Source organism: Aspergillus stella-maris, assembly GCF_047715825.1.
Source record: "Aspergillus stella-maris strain CBS 113639 unplaced genomic scaffold BDV14scaffold_51, whole genome shotgun sequence".
In the NCBI taxonomy this organism is placed as follows: domain Eukaryota; kingdom Fungi; phylum Ascomycota; class Eurotiomycetes; order Eurotiales; family Aspergillaceae; genus Aspergillus; species Aspergillus stella-maris.
The window spans coordinates 17,463-45,399 of record NW_027396845.1 but is presented as its reverse complement, the minus strand read 5'-3'; the positions used below and the strand labels follow the sequence as shown (position 1 = coordinate 45,399).

The window sequence follows — 27,937 nt, the reverse complement described above, 5'->3', positions numbered from 1 at the left end:
GGCCTCGGCAATCCTAGTCCCATGCAACAACACATTGAAAAAAGTTACAAGAATCCAAAACTGCGACACTAAAACCCCGGCATCAATTCATTCATGCAGCCCAATCCAGTTACAATCCCTCCGCACAGACGCACCCTCCGCCAAACCAACATGATGAAACCAAACGCCCATGCATAAGCCAATCCCCGCACCAGCCAAGCCCCTACAGCTTCGAATATTATTAGCGCCCTGACAGACCTGTCGAGTGGACGGACTTGCAGGATCTCGCTCCCGCCGGACAAGGAAAGAATCGTCATTTCCCCCCTCATGCAGGGTCAACTTCCCCGGCCTTGACGTCGCGCGTGGCGCTTGGATTTCTTGATTCTATGCCGGTATTCTGTGGGCAAAAGGCCTTGTGACCTGTTGACTACTGCTTGATATCAGGAATTTGGCTTTCTTCAGGATGCTGTGGCGCCGGGTGTTTCCATCTATACTCCGCAGTTTTACTTCTTTGGTGACGGGAATGGATAAGCAGTAAAAGCCTCATCAGGGTGGCTCATTCTGCACCGGGATGGCAATGCAGCCCTAAGCCCTGGAGCTAGGTCCTGAAACCGCATTTGGCAACATTTTCTGCGCGGGCTCCGAGCGAAAGATGCATCTCAGACCCTCGTTTCGTCAAACACCCCTGCATTTTGGCGACTAGTGGGACGGCGTCTGTTTCTCAATTTCCCCAGACTCGTTCTATATATGTGGCCTCGATCTCATCATGCTCCCTTCCCTGTCTCTTTCAGCTCTACTCATATCATCTGCACAAATCCTAGGTAGGCTCATCTTATCATAGGCAATCCGGTCGGTCTTGATTATCATGCACAATGAGTTCCTTCGAGACGACCATATCCGCCGATAGCGAGAAGCGCGTGTTCGGGGTTAGCAATGCCGCGCTGCACATAGCTACCGTCCGGTCAAGGCCTCGCCTCTTGACGAAGCGGATGATGAAGGTATCTCCTTACATTCTCTCGCTTCCTTTCCTTCCTTCGTTCCTTCTCTCAGATCAGCAGCACCTACTTGATCGCTAACCCTTCATCCATAACAGCTCTATTGGGCAATAGCAGTCGCAACCCTAAACTCCTGCATAAACGGCTACGACGGGTCCCTAATGGGCTCGATAAACAGCTACCGGCAGTACAGGGAGTACTTTGGTTTCGACCCCGACGACGGAACGCCAACGACGGGGATAGTCTACGCTATATACACAATTGGGAATATCGTCGGTTCGTTCTTCGCCGGGCCTTTTACGGATTTTAGAGGTGCGCTCACCCAACAAGCCCTATCCAGCCTACTTGGTAGAGATGGCAATCACTGACACTGTGTGTCCCAGGCCGCCGCGTCGGAATGGCCATCGGTGGAATCTGGATAATAATCGGCACATGCATCCAAGCAACATCCACAACCCTCGCATCCTTCATGGCCGGTCGGTTCCTGCTGGGCTTCGGCGTCGCAACCTGCGCTACAGCAGGACCCGCATATGTCTCTGAAATGGCGCACCCTGCGTACCGCGGCGCCATGACAGGCCTGTATAATGTCCTCTGGTTTGGAGGCGGAATCCCGGGGACATTCATCCCTTGGAAAACGAGCTTCATTGAGGGGACGCAGTCCTGGCGTGTACCAGTTTGGCTCCAGATGGTGTTTGCGGGGTTGGTTGTTGGGTTGTGTTTTACTATTCCCGAGGTGCGGATACACATATACCCCCTTCTCACCCTGATTTAATCTAGTTGATTGCGAGACTCATGTTTGAAATGGCGCGCAGAGCCCCCGCTGGCTAATCTCCTGCAACCGACACGAAGCCGCGATCCGCGTACTAGCCGAATACCACGGCGAAGGAGATCGGTATAGCCCACTCGTTCAACTCGAGTACCGCGAGATGGTCGAGGATATATCAAATGTAGGCGCTGATAAGCGCTGGTGGGACTACCGGGAGTTGTTTAATAGTGCTGAGGTGCGGTATCGGTCTATGCTTGTTGTTTTGATGGGTAGGTCCCTTCCTTCACTCCTTATCTATACTGCTTGATGCGATAGTTGAGATTTTTGGTCTGGTTTGGCTTGACTGACACTGCCTATGAATGTCGCAGCATTCTTCGGCCAATGGTCCGGCAACGGGCCCGTCTCATACTACTACCCCCAAATGCTCGCCGGTGCAGGAATAACATCCAACAACACCCGACTCCTCCTTCAAGGTCTTCAAAACGTCGTGCAATTCAGCGGTGCGATATTTGGGGCTCTGATTACAGACCGGATCGGAAGGAGACCACAACTTCTCATATCAACGAGTATAATGGTGTTTCTGTTAGCTATTATAACGGGGCTCAACGCCACGAATGTAACCGATGGCCCGGACGGGAATGTCGTTGCGAAAAGTGGGATGACGGCGAGAGCGCAAATCGCTATGATATTTATCTTTGGGTTTGTTTATTCTGCGGGATGGACGCCGAACCAGGCTATGTATCCTGTTGAATGTCTTCGGTATGAAAGTCGGGCGAAGGGGATGGGGATGAGTAATGTGCGTATACCCAACCCACCCCTTCTTCAAAACCCCCTATACTAACTTAAATTGCTTCCTTGATGTCGAGCAGTTCTTCATAAACATCGCCTCCTTCTACAACACCTTCGTAACAGGGATCGCATTTACGCGCGCAGGTTGGAAGTACTATTTCCTCTTTATATGCTGGGACACGATTGAAGTTGCTGTTATTTACTTCTTGTTTGTGGAGACAAGTAAGCGGACGCTGGAGGAGTTAACTGTTATTTTTCAGCAGAGAAATCCCGTAAAGGCGAGTTTGGACAAGGAGGAGATTTTTGTTAGTGGGGATGAGATTGTTGAGGTTAGAAGGTGGTGATACTGGGTTCAGTGATTTTTCTATTTTAGCATGTTTTTGTTTCTTATGAGTGGACATGAATTGAATGATTGATGACTATATGCTACGAGCACTCTAGTTCCTTCGTTAATCAACGAAGAGTGTATGCTTCTGACCGTAGCTGAGAAACCATACCGCCATTGCGGAGACGGTGCCGCTCTTAGGGCTTGGGAAGCCCCGTGGTCTTCTCATTTTGCTCCTTGTGGCCCGGCCCTTTGCCCGGTGCCTTGTACAAATTGGTACCTTCTAGCGGTAGAGAGTGCTGATTATGAACATCCACGAATACTTCGATAATTGACCGAACGTGAGCAACGCAGTAGCGGTGACAGGCCCCTGCCTCGGCAAGTGGATGCCAACGACCTTTCTGTGATGGGCAGGAGATCGCCCGAGGACCCGTTCAGAGCTGTGAGATGGAGAGGCAATTGGAACTGATTCATGTGGCATCAACGCGCAGATTTGCCGTAAACGCATCATCGACATCGCGTAGTCGGAAACCGGGTGATCGTCCGAGGATTACCATCTTGCTGACCAAGGCTATTCATTATCAGAGGTATCCCGAGATCGCAATAGACTTAATGAAACTCACCTTGAAAAAACGAAGGAATATCCAGCCTCGACGACGTATGTGCGCTCGGTGACGCCTGTACTGGTTGTGCGTCGTTGGGGGTCATCCCGCCCAAAAGCCCCTTCTCATCAATATACCCAACGACATCCCGACAATCAAGCCAAACGCCATCTAGTCCAGCCAATTCCAGAAGGACCTTCCTTTCAGCAGTCGCCACCTCACCCGGCGACAAACCCACCATCGTACTCAACACCCGTCTCGGAAGCCTCATATTCTCCGGATAAACTGGTCTCCCCTCCTTGTGATTGGGATAATGCGTTCCGGCACCACCGATACAATAAAACGGTAAAGCAGGTAGATCAAGTCGTTCGTTAGACCCCGACCGAACGAGGCAGAGAAGGTACTTCCCGAACTTCTCCGGCCATTTTACGCAGGGGACGAGGCGAAAGACGCGGTAGAGTTCTTGGGGGTTTGAGCGGGCGTCGCTGAAGAGGCGCCAGATGTGTTCTAGGCAAAGGCGCTGAAAGACCCGGACGGGGGAGGATTCGTTGAAGCTGTAGGTTGATAATGGGAGGCCGGGAAGGGGGTAGTCGATGTGGTCGCGTTTCGGGTACCTGCTCGGTTGGTCGGGGAGGTTGTCTAATATGCAAGGTGTCTCGTCGTTTTCGTCGTCACGGCGAAGGGCTTCGACAACATACCCGAAAGACGAGATATCTTCTGGATAGGCAACAGTAGCCTGCAGTGGACGAGGAACCTCAAAGTCATTGTTTCCCTCCCCACCAGCAACCAATCTAGCATGCGCAAGCGTAACCCTCAGATGCTCAAACAACTGGGGATGCGTAATATGTAGATCCGACGCGATCGCAACATCATGAAAGTCAGCGAGCGACTCCGACAACCGGCTCATGGTACCCTCCAACTCTGCAACGCGGGCCTCCATATTGCGGAACATCACATCCTTCTTGTGCCGATACGTTCGTTGGGCATATCGGATCTGCTCGCGACGATCCTGGATAGTACCCTTCTTAGCATTATCAAGATTTACTAAAGGTGAGTGTAATTCTAAGGTGTACCAACTTTGCGCGTGTTATCGCTATTGCTCGTCATTCGCGGCCGACCGCGTTTCTTGGATATGGCGCCATCATTGGTACCGCTAGGAGTCGGGAGACTGTGCTCCTTTGCGACCCGACGAGTTCCTGGTCGGGGATAGTCGCCAGGAAGAAAACATCGGGCAGATAAAGTTTGGGACAGGTGGTCGTCCATATTATTTTCTAGTGACTATGACGAGTAGTGGAGCAGAGTCCAGGCGCAGACTGATAAGGCGGTTGGCATTACTTTTATATGGCGACGATCCTCGGTACAGAATTGATTTTCTCATCACCGAGGCTGCTTATCTATCTTCTCCGCCAATCATCACACATAGGGGATTAAGATACTCCGGACACCAAGATTATGTCTCTTCGCTGCAGACATAATATAGACAAGTTATCTCCTTCAGAATATGTACTCCAGACTCCAATACTCCAGACGGTGTTCCCCAGTTGGAGAATAAGAGTGGACCGTCGATCGGAATTAGCTGCACTCTGCGGTCGAGATAAGAAGCTCGATCTGCTATCTCGAGCCTTGCAGTCTTGATAAGACTCGCCGGCCAATGATAATCCACAGAAAAAGTCCCTGGTTCACTGATGATGATGCCATTAGCAAGTACTAAGTGGGCTGGCTGCCTTCTCCAGGGGATTGTCCGCACAACTGGGACATGGAGAATATGGAGACAAATCTATAAAGTAACAAGTTTGTTTCTACCCCTTGTCCTCACATGGTAGTCCAGTCTCATGCGCACTCGAATATATATGCAGACGTTGCTAGCTGTTACCTAGATTCTGAGGGAAATAACTCTGAATAGATGCATCGAATACTATGTACAGTCAAGCCAACACATGGATTGGGCAGCAATCTGGCCTCCCTGCACTCCGCAACGCTATCATTCCTGAACCATAGCAAGCCTCGTATTCCTCAGCTTGCCTATCGGGGTGATGGAAAGCTTCTCATCGACAAGCTTTACACAAGCAGGAATGCAGCAGATAAGCAGCGGCTACGGCGCAAAAATGGGTCATTGCAGCGAGCAAGTAGTCCAAAATAGAAGAGATCACCGTGATTGAACAGCATGTGAAGCATATCCAAGCTGATCTGCCTTGATATTGTGTATACAATTCCGATCGAGAGGATCAGTGGGTCCAGACGCTGACTAGGGTTTATCTCCCTTATCAGCCCCATTACCAATTCGCATTCCTTTCTCCGCGGACACGCGATAAGCAAGCATTCCTTCAGCCCAAATGCTCAAATCCGGAGTCGACTGGAATTGGATTCCGGGGGTCAGGGTCCCTGTTATTCGTCCCCGGGGCTTACTTTAGCTTCAATACCGCGCAGTGACCAACAATGATGTTCGGAACTGCATGGACGGTCCAGATAAGGAACATTCAATGCTAATTGGTCAATGCGGAGCTATGCAGGGTATGGGGGATCTTATAAGGGCTTGCTATTCACTCTCCCGTCGTCATCATCTCCTGCTCGATCCTTCAATCCTCACTGCACACTGCAAGCCTTGCAAGCCACTGCCGAGCAAGTCAGTAAACAAGCAAAATGGCTCCCTCCATCGATGCGTACACGCCCATCGAGGTGACCGAATTTGTCTCGCGCGCTGGCGTCGTCAAGGGTAATATGCGCCTGGACAAGGTCTTTCTCAGCTCCGTCTCTGCGGGCGCAATCTTGGCTTTGGCTTGCGGGACGGTTCTCAGCACGAATGCCAGTCCTTGGTTTCAGGAGAATGCTGCTGGGTTGATTCGGACCATCTCTGCCTTGGTCTTCCCTTATGGTTTGGCTTTGATTATTCTTACCGGGGCTGACCTGTGTACTGGTTCTTTCATGGTATGTCTATCAACTGAAGTAATATTATGATCTCAATTTGACTAACGTACGTAGTTTACCACCGTCGCAACTCTCCAACGTCAACTATCCTGGTACAAGATGCTCACGCACTGGGTCATTACCTTCTGGGGAAACCTTGCGGGCTCCCTGATGGTCGTTTCTCTGATCTTCGGCTGTAAGTCCCTCTTCCCATCTTCCAAACATCAAGTCTCAGTACTAACAACCGCAGACGGTGAAGTCTTCTCCGCCGACCCCTTCCGCAGCGCCGTAATCTCCTTCGCCACAAAGAAACAAGTCACCCCCGAATTCCACAGCATCTTCCTCCGCGGTATCGGCTGCAACTGGCTCGTCTGCCTTGCGTGCTTCCTCGCGCTTCAGGGCCGTGATATGGCGTCGAAAATCATCGGCATCTGGCTCCCCATCTACGCCTTCGTCTCGCTCGGTTTCGACCACGTCGTTGCAAACATGACTTTTATCCCGATGGCGATCTGGCTTGAGGCGCCGGGGATTTCAATTGGATTGTATATCTGGAAGGGTATTATTCCGACGCTGTTGGGGAACATTGTTGGTGGTGGGTTGTTTGTTGGTACTTACTACTGGTACATGTACCTCCTTCAGCAGAACCCGGTTACGTTGACTGGGTTGAGGAGGGGAACTGGGTTGCCGAAGGAGAGCAGTGAGGGTACTGTTACACCGCGCCAGGATGATGTTGAGGCTGCTGCTGGGGTTCTTCCTGGTGGTGAGACTGCTAAGATTGGAGGTTGATTGAGAGGATCTTGAAGGGGTGGGGGAGGTTGATGAGGGACTGAGGAAGATGATATATACTGCACGATTGTTATACCCACTACACTTGCACAACATGATACCATATACACTACCTAATATAATTGAATATAATTCTTATACTAATGCATTGTGCGGAGTACGTCCCTTCTCAGATCCCGAGTCAGGCAAGAGCAAAGAATTCAATTTAACACCCCTCCAACCCCTGCACACCCCCCTCAGCAACCCACCTACAGTCCCCAATGGTCTCCTCCCCATCAACCCCCGTAACTTCCCAATCCACAAACTCAATCCCAAAACAAGGATGCACACGACTACAACTAACCGTAAGCTCATTCTTCGTTTCCAAAACCCCCTTATACTCCTCAAACCTGACATCCGAAACTTCCATCAAACTCGTCCCCTCAAAGTTCCCCTCCTCATCATCCCCATTATCCTGCGTAATAACAACAGCCCTGTTCGACCCAGTAACATCGAAGTCCCGAAATGTAATATTCCTCACACCACCCCACCCACCACCCCTAGGCTCCCCCGCAGACTCATAACTATCGCCCTGGTCAACGAGATGGCCCATCCACGTCTTGATATAAGTCCCGAATTTTGTAGAGAGAGTTTTCGCGTTCTCCATTAGAATGTTTTCAACAGATGAATCTTCCAGGTACTGCCCTAGACTCCCTATCGCGATCCCGTTCCCGCCGTTGCAGGTTATGTCCGAAGCGTGGATATTGTATGAGCGAGGTTTTATGGCGATGCAGTCGTCGCCGCCAGTGAATGTGAAGTTCTTGAGGGTTATGGAGTGGGCGTCCATTGTGTCTATTTTACAATCTTCAGTATCATATCATTGTCGAGGTTGTAGATGAGTCGGGAAGGGGGGTAGGTAATGGGCTTACCGAACCCATCCGTATTCTGAGCCCAGTTTTCGCCCTCGGGCGCCTGTGTCGCGTTCACGGAAACAGTTATGTTTTCAAACGCCATATTTGTCCCGTTCATGATGTTGATGGACCAGAGCTGCGGCTGTTCGACTGCGAAGTTTGAGACGCGGGTCTCTGAGATGTTGCAGAGGACGAAAGGCTGCGGAAGACGTTGGCATTCAACAGGAAGCTTTCCGCAAGTACGGTAGAGGAGAGAAAAGAGAATCGTACCATCGGCCGTCCAGGACGCGTCGTCCCAGCCTCATCCATATACCACAAGTCTCCATTCCCATTGATACTCCCTGTACCATGCCCATCGATTCGGATCCCAGCACCAGAAAGAATGAATCCCGCTGCATGGTTCTGAAACTCAATGGGGTAGGAGTTATTCCGCCAGTAGGTGAGGTCGTCGGAGAACTGCACGCTCATGTTAACCATCCATCTTAGGGTCCGAGGAATAGCGAGGGGCAGGATATACGTACCAGCCATGTCCCTCTCCACTCGATATCGACGTCGTAAATCCGTGGATTCAGCCGCGATGCGATCCAGTATGTTGAGCTCTCGGGGAATATGACCTTTCCGCCGTGGTTGCAGGATGTAAATGCGGAGAGGATGTTGGGGACGTCATCTTGCTTCGAGCCAATGGGGTGGACAGTGCATGTTTTCTGGTGGGAGCTGGGACTCGGCGAAGATGGGATGGACAGGGCAGCTGCTGCGAGGGAGAGAATGGTCAAGAAGGTGGGCGAACGCATTCTGCTCGGTGCTTGACCTTGGGCCCTTAGTCCGTGGGTTGAATGAAAGAAAAGAACTAGGGTATTCTTCCCTTATAACGGAGAGCCCACGAGCGATTTCATACCTCTCTAATTACTTCCATCAGCGTCAATACCCAGTGTACCAAGATGAACGTTCTATCTTCCACCTGTGATAATTCTCCCGATGTAGATAATTCCGCCTATTTGTAGATCCCCCGCGTTGGTATGGTGTTCGGCGTAGATAAGCCCGAAGATTCATGAGCGAACTTTGCAGACTGGCAGTGACTGGTATCGCGTTTTGAGCGCCGTCTTGGTTGTTGTAATCAGAATACGAGCTTGGATGGTGGACAATGGCTTGAGGCAACTTGGGTTGTGCTCTAACTTTATACAATTGCATTTAATGCCTTGATCATAAGGTTAGATACCTAATCTAGCTTGGCAACTTGCGCCGCCCCCCGCGCCCCGCCCCGTCTTCTTCCTTACCATACTGCACAGGTACTCCTTCAAAATGTCCGATACCGACTCTGTGCCTGAGTGGCGACCAGTAAAAAAATACACTGACCATCTCGGTTATCAGGTTGTCCTTGAGCAGTCTATCGAGTCTGGCTATGAGCCCGAGGGTTGCTTTCTGGTCCCCATACAGGTCTACAGCTTGTTTCCCCTAGATGAAGACCATACACAGCTGCGCGAGTACCTCATTGGGTCCCGGTATGACGTTGAAAGGCTACCCCTATTTGAATTCTATTCATATCTTCCTCCCAACGCTTATGCTTGTATTAATCATAATCGCCGGGAAATTGCCTATCGAAAGCAACAACACCGGGCGGGGGAGCCTAACCCACCACCTCTGATCCCGCAGTTCCTGCACAGAGGATATGAGCACCCCATGGGTTGCTGTGTTCTGTTGCGCTCCCAAAGTTATCGTTTCGGCTATGACCAGGATGAGTCACGGTATACCGATGGCGGCGCAGAAGGGCCTCTTGTGGTTTGGTTCAACCGCTCTTTCTCTGCAACGCGCGCAGAGGTTGATAGGTTGCAGTGTAAGCGGTCCACTGTCCAAGGCCGGCGTGGTAGAATGCGCTATCCAGAAGCGTTTGAGCTTTCCATCGAGCATGAAAGAGGGTCTGTGTCTGACACAGTCTATACGTCAATGTTCTGGGGTGCAACAGACTTGTCGCGAGGGGTTGATTTTCTCGAGTTCGCACTAGACGTGGATGAGGGGGAACCTTCCTCCTCCGGCCCTCTTTCAGAGCAGGGGACACGTCTTCGTTTGCAACATGACCTTGCTGCTGGGTCCTATCAACTCCCTCCAGCCTTCCGAGTGTCTCACGATGCCAACACTTTAACAATCACCAATACTCCTGAAGGAGCACAATCAGAGTCAGATATCCAATACCCAATTCACGCATCCTTTTTAAGCCACCTCCCGATGGCTACAGCATTAGACCTCCTACAGAGCACAGCCCGCCTATTCACCGCCGCTCTAGTGCCGCACCTCCCACCATCTAAAAGCATAACCTTCAAGTTCTGCATCCCAGAAACAGACAGCTGGGCTGCTATTCTCCCCGCCCAGACCAAAGCCTTCGGCGAACACAGCAACAAGATCGCGATCGGGGCACTTCAAACATTCTCCCCGGCACCGTGGAAGGGTGAACCAACCGCAACATACCGCGTCTCGCCGCAGGACCGCAAAGACTCAGTCTTCGCTCCAAGGCAACAGCTGGACTTCCCATACCGCGTCTTTGCAATTGTCTTGGACCGCCCTAATTTTGTATCTGAGGCCGGTGTCTACTTTTTTATGACGGATAGGCAGGGGGTTTGGTATGGTCGTAATTTGGAAGTTTGGCGCTGTGCTGCTGATGTGGCTCTCATTGCGAGGCGATTGGCGATGGTGGCGCGTGAGGAGGGTGATGTGGATGAAGACCGGAGTTTCTCTTAGATATCAATTCGGAGTTTGCCTTTGGAGCTGCAAGATTGAATGCCACTGTTAATTGATGTGAACTTTTTGGGTAGTTACTATGATAGCCGAGCCTTAGAAACAGTCATGAGACTGTTGATGATTGAGTATCAATGCATTGTCACCGGAGAAAAGAACTATGAGACCCGACGCTATTTTAAAACAAGCTGCTTTCAGTATAGGAAGCCGCAAAGAGTCCTGCCGTCCTGTCAAAAATATGAGACGACACACAATGACTTTCATTGTTATGATCGATAAAGCTGGCCGCGGCTGTCAGCGTACTGTGTTTTACCTCAGAGTTCTTTCGAGGTTCCATTGTTAGATGCATTCTTCTATCTTTCATAGTCTATAATTGATTATACACATGCATTGCGACAGTAGCATGAGCCCGCCATGGGCAAAACCAGAATTGAAATCACCACTTCATCCCACCATCACCTCAATTTATTCATCCCCCTCATTCCGACGCTTATCTTAACCAAAAAAGACAACACAATAACAATGCCTAGACCAAGCCGACTGGGGTCTAATTTACTGCGCCGTCGCAAGGAAGGAACCCGGGATCCTGCTAAACCGCTATCTGCCCTCAAACTCCTTCCCCTGGAGATGCTTCTATGCATCACAGATTTCCTCGAGCAGCCAGACATCATCTGCTTAAGCCTCTGCAGCCATACCCTGCTCGACTCCCTAAAAATCCCGCTCTCATCCGAAAGAAATAAAGCAATAAGCGTCACCGCCCTACCAAGAGTCTACAAAGACATACCCAAAATGTTCTGCTGTCCCAAATGCGCAAAGGCACATCCAGAATCAGACGTCGAACTCCCACCAAGATTCGACTACCAGCATGTTCTGAAATGCCACGATATCACAACACCGGATCCCTGGACAAAACGCGAAATATCGCCTCTTCAGGCCTTCTTCGACCCGACTAAGCTCGAGAGGTCTCGGTATAATTTTTACTTCGTGCACGCGCTACTCGTTATGAAGAGCTACTACTCCGGTTCTCGCCGCGGAATTACACCCGAGTCCTTGGCCTGGTTGGAAATTTCTGGCAAGGCACGCACGATACACCATATTACAACATTGTTGTCAGTTGAAGCGCGCGTCTGCACGAGAAAGAATACTCCACCGAGCTTAGTCCTGCAGGTACAACAGTGGAGACTCTTCCCGAAGATTACCCGGGCGAGCGATATTCTATGGCATCTGAGAGATGAAACATTGAAAAGGCTACCGTTTGCGCTCTGCGGGCACAGCATTCCAGACCTTGGGCAGTTCCCAGAGGACAGCGACGGTGCATGGCCGAGTCTTGCCCTATCTCCAGGATCCCAGCCAACACCAGCCACAACCAACAGCGGGACAAAATACAACCACCCATTCACATGCATAATCTGCGGTGTAGACGACCAGTATATCCTCCGCGACTGCGGAGAAGACGGGAAAGCACTAATAGTCACAAAGTACCTCAACCTCGGGGCCGGCCTCGACATCAACGACCCCAACTGGCAGCGTCTGACGAGGGAGGTGGTTCGCGCAGACCGTCGCGTTTATGCGGCTCCTGCTTGTGGTCGCGAGTACCCGGGGTTTGATGAGGGTGCTATTACGAAACGCAATTGGTTGTATTTAAGGGGGGAGAAGTATAGAAAGATTATGAGGGGGTTTATGGATTCTTATACGCCGAGTGAGAGTATTTTTCAGGGGTTGCATGATAGGAGTATTGTCTCTGAGGGGAGGAAGTTTGAGGTTGATGTTGGGAGGTGATTGGTTATTTGGATTTGGGTATAGCGGTTGGCTTTGCTTTCTATATTTTCTAGCAACATGAACATGTTAATATATAACGTTACTGCTTGTACACAACCTCGGAGATCGGATTCTCACCAACAGGCCAAGATTTCAAGTTCCAGCTTGTACTAACATTATAGTAATATAATACATGCCTCCATTATCTAAAAGACAAGATACCCTGCTCCTAACCATAGGAACGTTGTTTCTTTCGACCCCCATTCAAAGTTGTGCTTCATACTGGAACGCGTGACCGGCTCGAGCCCTAGCTGGTGCCTTTCCTTGGGAGTCTAGTTATCCCCCATGACTCCCAAACGCCAATACCAGGGCAGGCTACAAAAGAGGGAGGAAGAATTCAGAGCTTGAGAGAATAAATGCACCGTATAGCCCAAAGCATTGAAACACCACAGCGCCTGCCCCCGCCGTGGGACCGTATACAAGAACGTGGCACCAATCCCGCAATACCACACCTAGGTAACCCCAAAGCACCACCATACCTGCCCAGTACCGTAAAATGCGACCGACCCCAAATTAAACCTCAAACTCGCAAACCCTCGGCTCCTTCTCCGTCGCCCTCTTCCTCATCCTTTCCTCCCTCTCAACAAGATACTCCCTCGCACTCACGCACCCCGCATCAGGACCAACACAGACAAGACGACTGCAAGGACGCTTCATTAGCAAATACTCCCAGCCATGGCACATGGAAAAGAGAGGGGTCGGAAGGAAAGAAATGGGAAGGGAAGGCATACTCATCCTCAAACAACCTCTCACAAACACCCCCTTGATAAAGCTCGTCGCCCATAAGCGTTTCAATAGCCGTATACTGATGGATTATATCCTGGTGGTTGGGTACAAGCGAGGCGATTCCGCCGGGGACAATAGAGTCGTATTCGGCCACCACGACTTCCTGCGCGAAGTTCTCGGCGGCGTTGGTTTGTGCGTAGGCGTCGCAGATGAAGGCGTCTTTGTTGTATTCGTCTAGCCATTCCGTGGTGGCTGGAATAGTGGGTTAGCCTATTTTTATAGTCAAGGTTCGCTTTGTCGTGGAGGTGGAAACGTACCAGAGTAATCCCCAGCAGAGGGGTCAACCTGTGCGTCGCGGATGTGCCCGACTTCGTGGATCCAGAAGCGGATGTACGCGTACATGTCGCCTGTGTAGACTATGTCGCCGAGGTCGGTGCTGCAGCATACAATTGTCAGCGCCGTACTCTACATCCAAGGGAGTGAAGTGAAAGAAAGGGAAGAGTCCATACTAAGTATAAGCCAGCAGCGACCCCTCACTACGCTCAGGGAAAGCCAGCTGCGTCCTGACCAAGTTCCTCATGCGCACAGGCAACCGTCCGAAATTATCAATGAGATTATCCAAACTCATAGGCGCATCTTTATGGCGACACATGATCCATGGCCGGTCGCAGTCTGAGTATGTCACGTTGTACACTGTCATGTCTTCGGGGCTGTGCCCTTCTGCTTCGGCGACGTCGTGGCAGCGTGCTGGGAGCCCTGTGTTTCGTTTCTGTTAGAGATGACTTTGAAAATGGGAAGAAGGAGGGGTATGTGTACATCCGTATTCCCACTCTTCCCATGTCGCAGCCGTAGGAGGAAGGTTCGCGTAGAGGTGTGTATCCATTTGATCGAATGGGACGGCGGGATCCATGATCGTTTTGTTGAGTTGCGCGTGGGCCCCAGGGAGGAAGCTTGCGGCGAGGAGCGAGAACGCCCCGAGGGAGAAGAGAGAGGGCATTTTGGTGGAGGAGAGTGAATGAGCGTTAGAAAATGAGGTGCAAAATCTAGCAGAACAAGACGGCTATCATGTTATCTTATACCCCATCCACGATCAAATTTCCCATTCCTCAGCCCAGCTGGGGCGGCGCTACTTGTAACCTGAAGGATTCTTAAATTTGACAGCGGCCAATGATGGCTCTCATATCAGGCTTTGCAAAAACAGCCTTAACTCAGCCTCGGGGTTTGGTGTGCTTGGCATGCAGGTACAGCCCCAGCGGGCCTGTTAAGACTCTCAAGGGAGGTGGAGAGGTAGGGATGGCGGGCTTTTGGTCCGCTGCAGAATCTGTACAACTATCATTGTATACTCTCTCAGATTCTTGTTACCTATCAATAACAATGTTTCTGATCAAGATTTGGTGTAAACTTTGCTTGTTATCTCGTGGAGGCGCGGCTTGCGATGGTGGCCCCTGGCTTCGGCCGCAGTCAACAATGGCCCACTTTAACGGGGCTTGGATTTGGACCCCAAATGTCAGGTGCTGGGTTTCTTGATGAGGTTGAGGGCCCAATGGTCTGTTTTTTATGCGGAAACTGCACTTCTTGGTAATGGAGTTGTTAATTTATTTTTAGTCGTGGCCTAAGAAAATGGTGGGTGGGCTTTCTTCTACCAAAATATTTTGTTGACTCCTGTGAGAATGTTCATGCCACCAGGACACTCTTTGCATACCATCAATCCAGGAGAAAAGTGCGTCTCAATCTACGAACATGGTCTTAAAAAGAACTCGAGCCTACGCTGTCCCGCTCTCCAAGGAAACGGTCCTTGCCCACAGTTTCGCACCATCGCTTCGAGAACGACCACTTGAGGATAAATATTCGATTGTTGCGTGCACATCCTGGGGTTGGCTCCCATATATATTTACTCTGCCACAGCGACTGTTAGTAATCCTTGGTAATCCAACACCAAGAGCAAGTTGAAATCATACTTAGGCTGACCACGTGGTTTGGCCAACCCTAAGAATATGGGGAGACCAGGGTGCGGAGGAAAGCTACGCCGTAAGTTTCCGGGGTCAATTTTTGATTTCTGATCACTGAACAATAAATTTAGGTGAGGCTAAAACATCCAGAGCCTGGATCGACGATCACGATGACGTAATTGAGCAGAGACGAGCGGCATCATCGGGTCCTTCCCAAATGCATACGCCGTATAAGGCCGGGGCCGAGCGAGGGACCAGCTAAACAACTATACGCTTGGATCGCAGCATCTTCGAATATCGAGCAGCTACCAAAGGTTTACCAGTTGCCAATTCCATTCATGGTTTAGGCTCCGCTCCGGCTGCGACGGGAAGCACAACGAGACTCCCCACCGGCATTTGTAATCCACAGCTTGCCGAGGAATTTTGAGGCGTCTCAACAACTTCAAAAAGAGTACATTTGTCATATTTGCGGTTCGATTACGTATAACTTGCTTTGTTCTCAGGGTGAGAGAGTATATATACCTATACCATTTGCTCGACAAGAAGTTATACCAAATACACACAAACCAACGCAACGAAACAACCAAAATGACCACCCAAAAAGCCGTCATCATCACCGAGCCGAAACAGGGCGGCTTCGTCACTGACCGTCCCCTCCCAACACTCCGCGATGACTACATCCTCATCAAAACAGTCAGCGTGGCTCTCAATCCCACAGATTGGAAGCATATTGAGTATATCGCCCCCCCCGGCGTGCTCGTGGGCTGCGACTACGCCGGTGTCGTGGAAGAAGTCGGTCCCGCCGTCAAGAAGTCCTTCAAGAAGGGCGATCGCGTCTGCGGCTTCGTGCATGGTAGTAACGCCGTGCAGCCCGAGGACGGCGCGTTCGCGGAGTACATTGTTGCCAAGGGCGACGTGCAGATGCGTATCCCCGATAATCTCACCTTTGAGGAAGCTTCTACGCTTGGAGTCGGTATCATGACTGTTGGACAGTCGCTTTATCAAAGTTTGAAGCTTGCGCTGCCGACTGAGCCTACCAAGACCCCTGAGACGATTTTGATCTACGGTGGTTCGACGGCTACGGGTACCCTCGCTATTCAATTTGCCAAGTTGAGCGGCTATAAGGTTCTCACGACTTGCTCACCGCACAACTTTGATCTCGTGAAGAGTCTCGGTGCGGACGAGGTCTTCGACTACAAGGACCCAGAAGCAGCCGCTAAAATCCGCGAATACACCAACGACAACTTGAAACTCGTCATCGACACTATCTCGCTCAAGGCTAGTGCTGAATTCTGCGACAATGCCATCTCGACCAAGGGCGGCGAGTATACCGCTCTTCTGGCCATTGGGGTCGAGCGCGAGAACGTCAACGACCGCTGGACACTGGGTTACACTTGCGTCGGCGAGGCGTTTGACTTTGGCGAGACGCATTGGCCTGCTAAGCCTGAGGACAAGGAGTTCTCCGAGAAGTTTGCGGTTATTGCGGAGAAATTGTTGGGCGAGGGCAAGGTGAAGGTTCACAAGCCGAATGTTGGGAAGGATGGCCTGAAGGGTGTTTTGGAGGGGTTGCAGCTGCTTAAGGAGGATAAGGTTAGTGGTGAGAAGCTGGTTTATAATGTTGCGGATACTCCTTAGATGGGCATATATACAGAGTATACAGTATAGATTAAAGATGAGAGCTAGAATGCTATGAACCTATTGAAGAGTTTTCCGTCTATAATTGCGAGTGAGCTTGTCAATGCGCTGTAACCACAAACGTTTGACCTTGAAATACAATAGAGCTAAATAATACTATAGAGAAAAAGTGAGTACTAAGACCAGGGTCCAGCAGCTAGAATATTCGCCGCCGTCGCCGCAAACTCATGGTGACGTATATCCATGAATCAATAAGGTTGGGACCCCCCACGTCCGAAAGAGGAATAGACTCCGCATCGAATCTTCCTGCAGGTATACCGAGACAGACAGCACAGAAACTAACATTTCTAATCATTCCAGGTGAAAAATTGGCAGAAGCGTTGGTATATAAGCGCCGAAGATTGCATCGTTATCGTAGCTCTTTTCTCACCTCAGACAACCACGATATTTTACCCTGTTCACCATGCCGTTTAGCTACAACAAGGTCCTCATCATCGGCGCCACCTCTGGCATTGGCAGGGCCCTTGCGACTAAGGTCGTCAAAGCCAATACCCCGCTCGTAATCTCCGGTCGTCGCGAGGAGAACCTCCAGGAGTTCCTCCGCGAACATGGCAGTGACAAGGTGAAGAGCAAGGTCTTTGACGTGACCAAGGTCGACCAGGTAGCCATTCCCAATGACATATTCAGAGAGAAACATAGACTAAACTCTACTCAGATCCCCCACTTCGCCTCAGAAGTGCTGAAGGAAAACCCCGACATCGACTGCATCTTCATCAACTCCGGCATCCAGCGCCCCTTCGACTTCTCCGAGCCCGAAACAGTCGACCTCTCCATTTTCGATCTGGAGCTAGTCACAAACTACACGGCCGCCGTATACCTAACGCACGCATTCCTTCCTCACCTGCAATCCCAGAAAAAGGAAACCTCCCTCATATACACAACTTCGCAAATGGCCCTCGTCCCCATGATGCGCTGCCCCAACTACGGCGCGTCCAAGGCCGCCCTGCACCACTTTATCCTTGCGCTCCGGACGCAAGTTGCAGATGGACCTGGTCATGTCAAGGTTAAGGAGATCTACCCGCCTGCTGTGCAGACCGAGCTGCATGACACGAAGCACCAGCCTGATCTTAAGGATGGGCATTTGATTGGGATGCCGCTGGATGAGTTTATTGGGGAGGTTTGGGGCGCGCTTGAAAATGATGAGGAGCAGATTGCTGTTGGCTCTGCGAAGGAGATTTTTAATGCGTTTGAGCCGAAGAGGCAGGGGCTTTATGAGGAGATGACGAAAATGTTGTCCGGGTTGATTAAGCAGTTTTTGCGGTAGTTAGTTTGAAATCTTAGGGTTTTAGCATTCTTGAAAATGTGACGTAGGGAGTGGCGCGCATAGTAAAGCCATGATTTCGTACTTTATCAAAGTCAATATAAATATCGAACCTTGATTTTGAGTGTGGCCAAACTAGAGATACTTCCATGCACCCAGCGACCTGGAACCTTTCGGCCTTCAGGGAGCTTCTCGCGGGAGCTCCACATGGCTGCCGCATGGCATCCAAATTAAGTTTAGCTGAGGCCTAACCTTCCACATCAGGCTTAGTCTCCGCAGCTTCACCCCGAGTTCGCCTCGGAGATAATGACTAAGCCTCCCCATGAGGCCCGAGGTCGCAGAAATCCACGTCCTGCACTCCTGCTCACTTGCCGCAGTTAGTACCTGAAGAACGAAGAACTTATTGCTGTCAGTTACCTGGCTCATAGTGCTTACCGATGTCACCATCCACATCCAAGTCTGGCCCAATCACCCTCCGCAGAGCCTGCCAAGCCTGTTCCCGAGGCAAACGGCGATGTGACCAGCGTCTCCCCCGATGCAGCCGATGCCAGAAGCTCAGATTGGACTGCGAGTATGTGAATTTGCCGCTTAGTACCGATCTAGGACAGGGGCCAGGGTCTCGACCGGCAGCTACTACGATCAGACAGACTGTCCCGTTGGCCCGGTCCAAGCGATCAACCCCTCCTGTTCCATCTAGTTCCATCCCGCTACGACCTCCGCTGCAGCTGGAGATCATTAAGGGGTATGAAGCGAGTATTATCGCCTTTTTAGTGGAGGGCATATCGTCCCTACCATTGTCATTCGCACAGAAAATGAAAACCCACTTTATCCATCCTGAGCTGTGGTCCTGTTCTTCTGTTCCGCCACCAATACGCGATATGCACGCTCTGTGCAAGCTCTATACAAAGACTCCCTTCAACAATTCTACCCATCTAGTCCCATCCCTCCGACACCAAATAAACTCTTACCAGAAACGAGTCGCGAAAGCAACAAACTTCGAAGATCTCCTCGCATCCGCACAAGCTCTTCTCCTAACACATTGCATGCTCATCGCATCCGAAAACCCCTCCGCGCCCTTTTCTGAATCAACAAGCGCTGCACTCCTTGCCCTCGGCGAGAATCTATATAACCAAGCGCCTATCCAACTCCCGCATACTCTATCCCCCCGCCGAGCATGGCTATTCGCCGAGAGCGTCCGGCGCACAATAATTGTAGGCTTTATGCTGAGGAGCGTGTACTCGCTCAAGACGAGGAATTACTCTGTGCGGACGCCGTTCGTGGACTCTTTGCCCTTTGATATGCGGACGGGGCTTTGGGATTTCAGCTGTGGTGAAGGGCTTGCGGGTGGGAATGAAATTGGAGGCGATGCGATTGTGTCGCTACATCGGTATTCGGGGTTGTTGGAGAGTGGGAGGGTTCATGGGATTGGGGCGTTTGGGGGGTTGGTCTTGGCGGCTTGTCGGGGGAAGGATGTGAGTCAGGTGCTGTACCCGGCGCTTGCGTGATTGAGACGGAAGGGGTTGTTTTTCGACATTGATGTTGACGGCGGGTTCGCAACAAAAAATATTCAGGTATCAAAACTCAGTTTGCTATCCAACTGATACGACCCTGATAGAGAAACAGCATGGGACACCGGAACCAGGGCTTCGAATCCACACCCTAGTCCATTGATTCCCGGCCTGATACATTGGTACCGTCGCAACGACCCGGCCCCATTAACCGGAAGGCCGGTGATGACTGGGGTTATGCACCCGCCATTCGGAAGCTCCTCTCAGGGTACTATGGAGGAGAAGCAATTTGTTGACATGCAAGGTTACTCATATCTTACTACTTGGCGAGTCCTACAAGGCGACTTTACACCGGAGGCCGACGGTGCGGGGTTCTCCCGTTCTAGATTACGCCATCAGAAAAAACCAAACTGAGTCACCACAAACTGAGGACATCGGCATCAATTTCCGCTGCTATCTTCCTCACAGCCCATAACAAATAAACTGCAAGAACATTCCAAAATGGCATCCAAACCTCTATTCCCCGTGGACTCCTTCCAAATCCCATCCGGAACAACCCACGTCTGCGCAGCAGGCGAAACTCCAGCACTAAAGCCCCACAACGCCGCATTCACGCGGTACATGACCGACAAATCCTCCGGACACGTCGGACCAGCATCGAAAAATGTCCAGATTGACCATGTTCGGTCAGTGATAGCAAAAGAGTGGAAAGTTTCAACTCCGGAAATCGGATTCGCGTCGAGCGTCGCAGATGCGGTTTCTATGCTCCTTGAGTCATTGGATTGGAAAGAAGGCGATAATGTCGCTCTCGACGCAGATGATTTCCCTAGCCTTATTGCGCCATTTGCTGTTAAAAGCCAGGGTAATAAGGAACGAGGGAGCGCTGATATACCAGCCGTGCGGTATGCGAATCCGCAGGAGCTAAGCGGTGCAGTTGACTCCCAAACCCGCTTAATCGCCGTCAGTTACGTCTCGTACCTTAACGGCGCGCGGGTAAACCTCTCTCATTACCGAGCGGTAGCTGACTCCGTTGGCGCAATCCTTGTTGTCGATTACAGCCAGGCGGCGGGGTACATGGCTATCGACGCGACAATCGCAGACTTTGCATTCACAGCGTGCCATAAATGGCTTCTTGGCGTTACGGGGGCTGCGATTGCATGTTGGAATAAGACGCGTCAACCGAGTTGGAAGCCTTCTACGGCCGGGTGGCACTCTCTTGACATCGGACATCCAAGACCAGACTGGGGAAAGGAGGAGGTGAGGTTCCGTGATGACGCGCTTTGTTTTACGCGTGGGAATCCGAGTCACCTTTCTATTTATCTTCTGCGTGAGAGTGTCGACTTCTTAAGCCAGTGGGATGCTGTCGACATCGAGAAACATGTTCTTGGGTTGTCGGGTGCTTTGCTAGAGGGTCTGGAGAAGGAAGGGATTCACTCATCAACGCCATGGGATAGGGACCAACATGCTGGAAATGTGACGGTTCATTGTGATGGCGCGACTGAGATTGTGAATGGGTTGCGCAATGCTGGGATATATGCTTGGAATAGCAATGGACGGGTCCGGTTTAGTTTCCATGGATATAATTGTTTTAGGGATGTTGATCGGGTGTTGGAAGTGTTTCCGCCCTTGTGGCGGAGGTTTAATGTCTAGGTAGAAGATAGCATATGATCACAAATTGCATAGCAAGTTAATGCTCGGTCACCTCATCCTTCTATTGACACCCACTGCGAACGGGTCTGAAAACGACGCGGCGGCTTCTCATTGGACTTGGCCAAACTTGAGGATGTGGCGGCCTGACAAAGAGCGTAATATGTAAGATGGAGGAAGTGCTCATGAAGAAGTCCAGGTCAAGGGCTTGCGCCCGGAACCTAATCATGTGAGTGAAGGACAGAAGAGCATGCACGTCTCAATGACACCGCGGCAAGGCATCACCCCAGGAATACCAGATATCCATACTCCGCAATTGATACTCACCTCCAGATACCATTCTTAGTTAGGCATACCGAGAAAGACCCGGTGGAGCCTCATCGTCTCGTAACAAGGGACCTGATGACGCTGACACTCTCACGGTCCGAATCCGAGACATGGAAAGACGATCTCTTGGGGGCGAAATGCCGCAAAGAACCGAGTCGGACTTGCGCCGGGAGCATATGATCGCGATGTGCATCTTTATTGTGTCCTGACGATCTTGGGGTCCCCGCGTGGCCAGCCCCCATCCCTTAGGTGGACTAGGCTTTATCCAGTAGCAGTTTATGGCCCGCCTTATTGATTGCACCCTGGATAGGTAGACTTTACGAGGTTGCCGCTTGCCCGGAAGGTCCTCAAGAAAGTGCTTGGTGAGAAATCCAAGGTGTGCTTCTGGTTATATTGTTAGTGGCACTGGTCTAAGCCTGAGGTGGCCGAGGTACAGGCTTCAGCCACCATCTCGGCATACTTTATGCTCGCCATGGAAGCAGAACCCTGAACTTTAGACATACACGCATAATCATGTGCTATAGAGGCCTAGCAGAAATACAGAAGTCTGCACCAAGCTTACAGTGGATCCCTCCCAGGCAGTCCCAAGACCGAGACAGCTCTTTTCACAAATAAGCTCTTCGCCAGCACCAGGGGCGCAGATATTCGTCATGGCGTTCCTTGGCGCGTTCCATGATCTGCGATCCAGATATCCCCTTCAGATCGCTAGCCAACTTTTATCAGGTTTAACCGACCCAGATCCACTTTTTGGCCCCGGGGGGACTACGTGCAAGAGTTGAGCAATCCAACCAAGACAAGCAACTGCCCAGGAGGGATTAAACCACTCGCTCTCTAGTCTCAGGGTCTGTGCAGGGTAATCTTACTCCGTACATCCGCCTCGCCTGCTTGGCCGGGGTATGTTTGATCGGCGAGGCAGTGCGTGTCGTGCGTCAGGGTTGTTGATCGTCTCAGGCGCCCTGCGTGATATTCCTGCGTGGTATTCGTTCGTGAAACAACATGAAGAAAACCTCCCGAAAGGACTACCGCAGATGCGAGATCACATTTAAAGAAATCTCTCCAAAGCAAGCACTCTACTCTGCATAACAATGGCTTTCCCATGATTTTGTCTCCAATAGTGATAGCTTGTCCCTTGAAAAGAAAATTGCAGTGAAAGCTGGAGAAATGGAGCCGCTAGAGCCTGACCCTTACCCTGATACCGCCACGGCCCCCAACATTCCTTAGTCGTGGCAATCACTATCCATCATGGAGAACGGAGTATATCCGTGCTCTAACAATGCATACGCTTCACGATGTCCTGACGTCAACGTCAACGTCAAGAAAAAGGTGCAGAGGGTGCATGACCCTGAGAATCCCTGACGCGGAGAAGATATAAAGACCCCCAAAGCACCCAGCATCAAGAGCATCATCAACAAAACAATCAAACCTTTCATACCAAAGCCACCCTCAAACCAACAAAATGGCCATCCTCCGCACCACCCTGCTGACCCTCCTGGCAGCAACAACCCCCCTCGTGCTCGCCGAACACCTAAAAGTTGTCTTCTCCTCCGGCAGCTTCTCTACCATCTCGGGCCCCGCAGGCGGAAACACAAACGGGCACTACTCCGGCTTCGCAATCGTAAACGACAACGGCGACGCCATCTACGACAACGGTTTTCCCGACGACCACTCGCCGTGCTATAACACCGGCGACGGACGCACGTTCACCATTGAGGGCGACTGCTGGAGCACGCCCCGCACCTTCCACTGTCTTGCTGACTTTGGCGGCAACCCTGAGTCCTGCGAAGTGCGGGATGGCGATGGGAATGTATTGGGGTCTGGGGATGGACAGAGTGATACTACGTTCATTGGGATCTCCATTGGCACTGATGCTTCTTGTGTTGTGGAGTTTGATTCGGATAGTGATGGGTGTCCGATTGATGATGGGAATGGGCCTCTTCATGTCACCTCTGGTTAAAGGGGCCGGATGGGGTAAGAAATGCGAGCTGTTTGACTTGCTGAAGTCTGATATGTACATGCAACTACTGTCTGGAAATCGTTTGGCTGTGGGCTAGTCTTGGTTATGATTGGATGTGGTGGCTATTGTTGACAGATGGAGGATGCTATTAAGATTTACAGAGTAAATAGATGGAAACGATGGAATGTTCTCTCTTTACTACTTTTTCATTTGGATTACTGCTCCATTTGCTATATTTGGCACTATTAGATGGTGGTTTGCCGCAGCTTGCAAGTCATGTAGCGTCTCGATTTTCAAGAGTTCCTGATTTCTTCCCTTGACACTTGCTATGCCCCTGCAAGGTACAGCATCATTAGTACCCTTTAAAACCTAGACGGCCGAAGGATACAGATGCAAAGCAAAGCTAAGCGGGCAAGCGTCGATCTGCTGCAGACAGCCAAGCGGTCTCCTTGGACCCCAACTGTACCCACGTCGATCAGTTTGGGGTCGATTCTGAGCCCCACGCAGTGCAGTATACCTAAGGTCCAAAAGGCAGCCTTTTATCGGGACGAAAGATGATTTAAGTTCCAAGGGCACCCAGGTACCTAGAGAATTGAATGCCCTGGAACATAGAACCCCCAAAACCGTTGCTGTCCACGAGAAACCATTATAACCAAGCGCCCCCATACACAAAGAACTTATGAACCAGAAGTACTCCGTAACGAAAGAAACTTATAATCGAGTAGCTAAGGACCCCTAAGCCAACAAATTCTCACCTAAACTCTCTTTTAGCTCCTCCAAAAACCCCTCCACATCCACCCTCTCATAATAAGCCTCATTATAACTAGCACTAACAACCAACCCCCCCATCCAAGACCAACAATGCACAAGCAACTGCTGCGACAATTCCTGCACACCAAGCTTCACATCACGGACCCGAACACCCCCATACTGCTGTTTAATATACTCATCCACAATACCGAGGTTAATAATGTACGGCTCTGACGGCGGCATTGGTGCTTGTGTCTGCTCGACTTGTGAATCACCCGGTAGGATGGAGATTGATTCTCCTGATACCGCCGAGGCAGCTTCAGCTTGGGCGTTCATTGCTGCGACTGCTTTCTCGACGAATGGGACCCGGGTGTATATCATATCTGAATCATCCGGGGACCAGTCCTGCTTGTAGATGGGCTGCATGTGATTCACCAGATCAAGCCAAGGACTGCGCGCCTCAACGGAGACTGGAAGGCCTATCATTCGGAGGGACGGGCCGTGGATTGCGCCGTTATAGGGTGCCGGGCAGTACTTGCGTATGTCGAAGATTGCCCAGGAGGTGTACTTTTCTGCTGGGCTGGTTGGGTTAAGAGCGACTGTTGCTGCAACGGCGGACGCATGGATTGCGGCGCTTAGGGAGAGACCCTTGTCGCGGCATGCTTGGCGGAGGGAGGCCGCCTGTTGGGTAGAGAGGGATAACTGGGCGCGGTGGGAGTTGCGCGGGTTGGTGGTTGCCTTTCCTGGTGCGATGGGGAGACCGATGGATGGTTGGCCTGTTATGAAGGTATTGAAGAGGTCATCTGCTTTCTGGACCCAAGCTGGCTCATAGGTGGAAGGCATATCGATCACGACGTCTAGCGTTGGAATGAGATTGTGCGCCTCGGAGCCATCGAGGGTCTCAGGAAGCGGGGTGGGACTCTCTAGCTCGGAGAGGAGGTCATGGAGAACCATGTACAGTCCACGCCCATCCCAGCGCCAGTGAGCAGATACAAGGCATAGCTGTTTACTAGCTGGGATCCAATGGCATGTGGCAGACGGTTCGGCTTGGTGTAGGTGCTCCGTAAGAAGCTCATCGCTGGATTGCACGTTGTGGTCGACGCGAAAGGTAAGGTCACACCAGTCGTCGAGGTCATTTGGACTGGGGAGAGGGTAGTACCGCTTGTCATCTACAGTCATTTCGAGAGCGACATCCGGGTGTCGTAGACGAAGTGCTTTCCACGCGGCGTGTAGCGAGGCAATTGGGTCAAGATCAGGAGGGAACTCTAGCTCGACGGCGCCCACAAGCAGCCAATGCTCGCGATCGACTGGCTTTCCTAGCTTGCTGACGAACTGCCACAGTTTGTCGTGGCAGTCGAGGGGGCGACTCCAGTGATCGCCTTGTTGTGTCCACGACATAGTCGAGGTGATAATCTGGGCAACCTTCGTTTTCAATCCTGTAACGCCTAATAAAGAGGAAGTGGAGGACGGGGAGGTGAGATATAAGGCCGTTACCATCTATATTCCGCCGCCTTATAACATTGGCGCCGAGGTCAGCAAGGGTGGAAGGTTTTCGTCCTCCTCGAATCACCATCGGCCTCGTCATCGTAGGATAATTTCTACTAACCGACATAGGGCACAAATGGCGCTCTGGAAACCCAGCTCACTGTTGATCATGCCGAGCTGCACTCAATGAAGTCATCATTGGCTGAGATCATGTCATGTAAATCGATACGGGAATGACCTTACTCCTATGGAGCAAAGAATGACTTCATAAGCCGGGGATCCGGAGGCTCTGCATTTAGCAGGGTGATACCATAGCTCTCGCACGGACAGCAAGTGCGCCAACTCGTGAGACATATAATTTCGAGGCCGGGGATCTAGGAATTGTGCTTGCGGCATCTGTTCGAAGTTCGCCGTCGTGTGAGGGAGATGCGATTAGGGCAGCATGATGTCAGATGATCCTTACCATTGGAACCACGCTCTCATTCCTAGGTATATTATCGACCGCTAAATGAATCCCTTGCAGATGTAACTAACGAACTGTCAACTGCAGAATTCTACGCTCGAATTTTGCACCTGTCTTGCAGCCACCGATATGCTGGCCCATATAGAAAGAGGCAATGTCACATTGTGGCCCGCAAACGCCTGGGTAAAGTCACAGGATGTATCGATGCAACTAGTGTTTCGCAATTTTGGGTGAGAATGATGGCATAAGTGAGGGATGTGGAACTAGTAATAAAATTGGGCGATAGAAGTGTTACGACCAAGGCCTTCATTCATTGAAGAAGTAGTGAACTACAGAAACCCAGTCCTCTTAGAGCCCTCCGGCATACCGTGTCCATAACTCTCGATAGAGTCCGATAAGCCATGGAGCAACAACAGTCAGATACCTCGGCACGGCGATCGCCGTTACCGTTGCCAATATCGATACCATATTTGAGATCCTACCTAAGCATGAACAATCATCTCGGCGCCTCCGCTTATTTCGTGCGGTAGGTGAGCACATGGGTTCCTGCATGTTCTAGCCAAGGTTCAATATAACGTGAGCACCTCATTCGGCGGGTTTCTAGTGTTATCTGATAATGCGGGTGGGCCCGTCCGTTGGCGTGGGCGTTGGCGTTGCAGATGAAGACTGCAGGGTCCACTGTTCATTTCTTGGGAGATCGTGGCTGGCGGATGGCGTTGAAGAGAGCAGGGGTTCTGAAGATAGAATATGGACTGCACGCGTGGATTGCCATAACCAGAAGAAAGCATAATATAGCGGTGTTTGTGACTTTCTATTCGAATATCTCATATCTGGACACTCAAGCGTCTAGGTAGTCTGTATATTGCGGCATCGCCGATGGGGCCTTTTAGTCACACGCGGCAGAGATGGCGGACCCTTCATCTACAACTTGACTCTCTAGATCACTCTTGATTGTGGCGCCCTTTATGCCACCTCTTCAAGGACATTGCTACTTAACTATCAACGATTTGTAAACAACGCGGATCTTTTCGAGTCATGGATCGCAGAGGTAGTACCACTCTGACCCGTAAAGTCCCGACAACTAGTAACTCCGCCCCAATCCGCCCCGATAACGGCGCGCCACAAGCTCTGTCTCTTTTGTAGTAAGTGCAATCCGAGTGGGGTGGTATTGCAGTCTGTCGGCGGGTTTCTAGACTACCTCTAGTTCCTATACAGTCACCAGTTCGACAAACGCAGCCAAGCAACTACCATATCATGGTCAAAAAGGAACCAGGGTGCCCGGGGTGATCAAGTGTAACCCTAACTTGCCCAACGCGCTCCAAGCGCCACAATCCAAGGAAGTGTCAAGCAGTGTCAAATTGTATAAGATCCCCTGCCAAGCCCCTCTAATCAACCTCTGGCACATCTCCGACAAGGACACCTCTTGGCATGCCGCATGTGGCTTATTCGGTGCGGCGGATGGCGCTAAGGAACATGGTTCCCTTGAAAGCGAATAAAATCTAGAGCCTAGAGGTGTTAAGAGTGGATTCTATACGGCTTGTTAATGGCTTAGCAAGAAGCGGCTTATTTCCGAAGTCTTTGTGCGATGTTA

General features: G+C 51.0%; 13 protein-coding genes across 13 annotated transcripts; 9 read left to right on the top strand and 4 right to left on the bottom strand.

Moving 5' to 3' along the window:
- Nucleotides 1-851: 851 nt before the first annotated feature.
- Nucleotides 852-2,873, top strand: BDV14DRAFT_210586 (putative MFS lactose permease; the record flags this gene model as incomplete). Its single annotated transcript, XM_073775932.1, has 6 exons — nucleotides 852-977; nucleotides 1,073-1,286; nucleotides 1,358-1,707; nucleotides 1,787-2,009; nucleotides 2,109-2,536; nucleotides 2,610-2,873. The coding sequence occupies 6 exons, from the start codon at nucleotides 852-854 to the stop codon at nucleotides 2,871-2,873; spliced, it is 1,605 nt and encodes a 534-aa protein (XP_073625394.1).
- Nucleotides 2,874-2,901: 28 nt separating this feature from the next.
- Nucleotides 2,902-4,779, bottom strand: BDV14DRAFT_178305 (uncharacterized protein). The gene is made up of 3 exons (XM_073769556.1): nucleotides 4,534-4,779; nucleotides 3,478-4,465; nucleotides 2,902-3,425 (listed from the first exon to the last, which is right to left on the bottom strand). The coding sequence occupies exons 1-3, from the start codon at nucleotides 4,717-4,719 to the stop codon at nucleotides 3,325-3,327; spliced, it is 1,275 nt and encodes a 424-aa protein (XP_073625393.1). The 5' UTR covers nucleotides 4,720-4,779; the 3' UTR covers nucleotides 2,902-3,324.
- A 1,101-nt stretch (nucleotides 4,780-5,880) lies between these two features.
- On the top strand, nucleotides 5,881-7,260 carry BDV14DRAFT_106111 (formate/nitrite transporter family protein). Its single transcript, XM_073765585.1, has 3 exons — nucleotides 5,881-6,381; nucleotides 6,436-6,556; nucleotides 6,611-7,260. Exons 1-3 carry the CDS (start codon nucleotides 6,097-6,099, stop codon nucleotides 7,144-7,146), a joined length of 942 nt encoding a protein of 313 aa, XP_073625392.1. The 5' UTR covers nucleotides 5,881-6,096; the 3' UTR covers nucleotides 7,147-7,260.
- A 91-nt stretch (nucleotides 7,261-7,351) lies between these two features.
- BDV14DRAFT_210584 (pectin lyase fold/virulence factor) lies at nucleotides 7,352-8,906 on the bottom strand (the record flags this gene model as incomplete). Its single annotated transcript, XM_073775931.1, has 4 exons — nucleotides 8,558-8,906; nucleotides 8,307-8,492; nucleotides 8,055-8,235; nucleotides 7,352-7,977 (listed from the first exon to the last, which is right to left on the bottom strand). The coding sequence occupies exons 1-4, from the start codon at nucleotides 8,825-8,827 to the stop codon at nucleotides 7,352-7,354; spliced, it is 1,263 nt and encodes a 420-aa protein (XP_073625391.1). The 5' UTR covers nucleotides 8,828-8,906.
- Nucleotides 8,907-9,335: 429 nt separating this feature from the next.
- On the top strand, nucleotides 9,336-10,766 carry BDV14DRAFT_202761 (uncharacterized protein; the record flags this gene model as incomplete). The annotated part of the gene is made up of 1 exon (XM_073774119.1): nucleotides 9,336-10,766. One exon carries the CDS (start codon nucleotides 9,336-9,338, stop codon nucleotides 10,764-10,766), a length of 1,431 nt encoding a protein of 476 aa, XP_073625390.1.
- A 786-nt stretch (nucleotides 10,767-11,552) lies between these two features.
- Nucleotides 11,553-12,542, top strand: BDV14DRAFT_202760 (uncharacterized protein; the record flags this gene model as incomplete). The annotated part of the gene is made up of 1 exon (XM_073774118.1): nucleotides 11,553-12,542. One exon carries the CDS (start codon nucleotides 11,553-11,555, stop codon nucleotides 12,540-12,542), a length of 990 nt encoding a protein of 329 aa, XP_073625389.1.
- A 552-nt stretch (nucleotides 12,543-13,094) lies between these two features.
- Nucleotides 13,095-14,304, bottom strand: BDV14DRAFT_202759 (uncharacterized protein; the record flags this gene model as incomplete). Its single annotated transcript, XM_073774117.1, has 5 exons — nucleotides 13,095-13,221; nucleotides 13,313-13,559; nucleotides 13,625-13,743; nucleotides 13,817-14,063; nucleotides 14,124-14,304. The coding sequence occupies 5 exons, from the start codon at nucleotides 14,302-14,304 to the stop codon at nucleotides 13,095-13,097; spliced, it is 921 nt and encodes a 306-aa protein (XP_073625388.1).
- Nucleotides 14,305-15,544: 1,240 nt separating this feature from the next.
- BDV14DRAFT_178297 (zinc-binding alcohol dehydrogenase family protein) lies at nucleotides 15,545-16,962 on the top strand. Its single transcript, XM_073769555.1, has one exon. It carries the CDS (start codon nucleotides 15,845-15,847, stop codon nucleotides 16,889-16,891), a length of 1,047 nt encoding a protein of 348 aa, XP_073625387.1. The 5' UTR covers nucleotides 15,545-15,844; the 3' UTR covers nucleotides 16,892-16,962.
- Nucleotides 16,963-17,354: 392 nt separating this feature from the next.
- BDV14DRAFT_202757 (putative short-chain dehydrogenase/oxidoreductase) lies at nucleotides 17,355-18,215 on the top strand (the record flags this gene model as incomplete). The annotated part of the gene is made up of 1 exon (XM_073774116.1): nucleotides 17,355-18,215. One exon carries the CDS (start codon nucleotides 17,355-17,357, stop codon nucleotides 18,213-18,215), a length of 861 nt encoding a protein of 286 aa, XP_073625386.1.
- Nucleotides 18,216-18,649: 434 nt separating this feature from the next.
- Nucleotides 18,650-19,969, top strand: BDV14DRAFT_210581 (Zn(II)2Cys6 transcription factor domain-containing protein; the record flags this gene model as incomplete). The annotated part of the gene is made up of 2 exons (XM_073775930.1): nucleotides 18,650-18,828; nucleotides 18,910-19,969. 2 exons carry the CDS (start codon nucleotides 18,650-18,652, stop codon nucleotides 19,715-19,717), a joined length of 987 nt encoding a protein of 328 aa, XP_073625385.1. The 3' UTR covers nucleotides 19,718-19,969.
- BDV14DRAFT_178296 (PLP-dependent transferase) lies at nucleotides 19,687-21,418 on the top strand. Its single transcript, XM_073769554.1, has one exon. It carries the CDS (start codon nucleotides 20,222-20,224, stop codon nucleotides 21,368-21,370), a length of 1,149 nt encoding a protein of 382 aa, XP_073625384.1. The 5' UTR covers nucleotides 19,687-20,221; the 3' UTR covers nucleotides 21,371-21,418.
- Nucleotides 21,419-23,121: 1,703 nt separating this feature from the next.
- BDV14DRAFT_210579 (uncharacterized protein) lies at nucleotides 23,122-23,648 on the top strand (the record flags this gene model as incomplete). Its single annotated transcript, XM_073775929.1, has 1 exon — nucleotides 23,122-23,648. The coding sequence occupies exon 1, from the start codon at nucleotides 23,151-23,153 to the stop codon at nucleotides 23,646-23,648; it is 498 nt and encodes a 165-aa protein (XP_073625383.1). The 5' UTR covers nucleotides 23,122-23,150.
- A 735-nt stretch (nucleotides 23,649-24,383) lies between these two features.
- BDV14DRAFT_191539 (uncharacterized protein) lies at nucleotides 24,384-25,796 on the bottom strand (the record flags this gene model as incomplete). Its single annotated transcript, XM_073771507.1, has 2 exons — nucleotides 24,384-24,653; nucleotides 24,705-25,796. 2 exons carry the CDS (start codon nucleotides 25,794-25,796, stop codon nucleotides 24,384-24,386), a joined length of 1,362 nt encoding a protein of 453 aa, XP_073625382.1.
- Nucleotides 25,797-27,937: the final 2,141 nt, after the last annotated feature.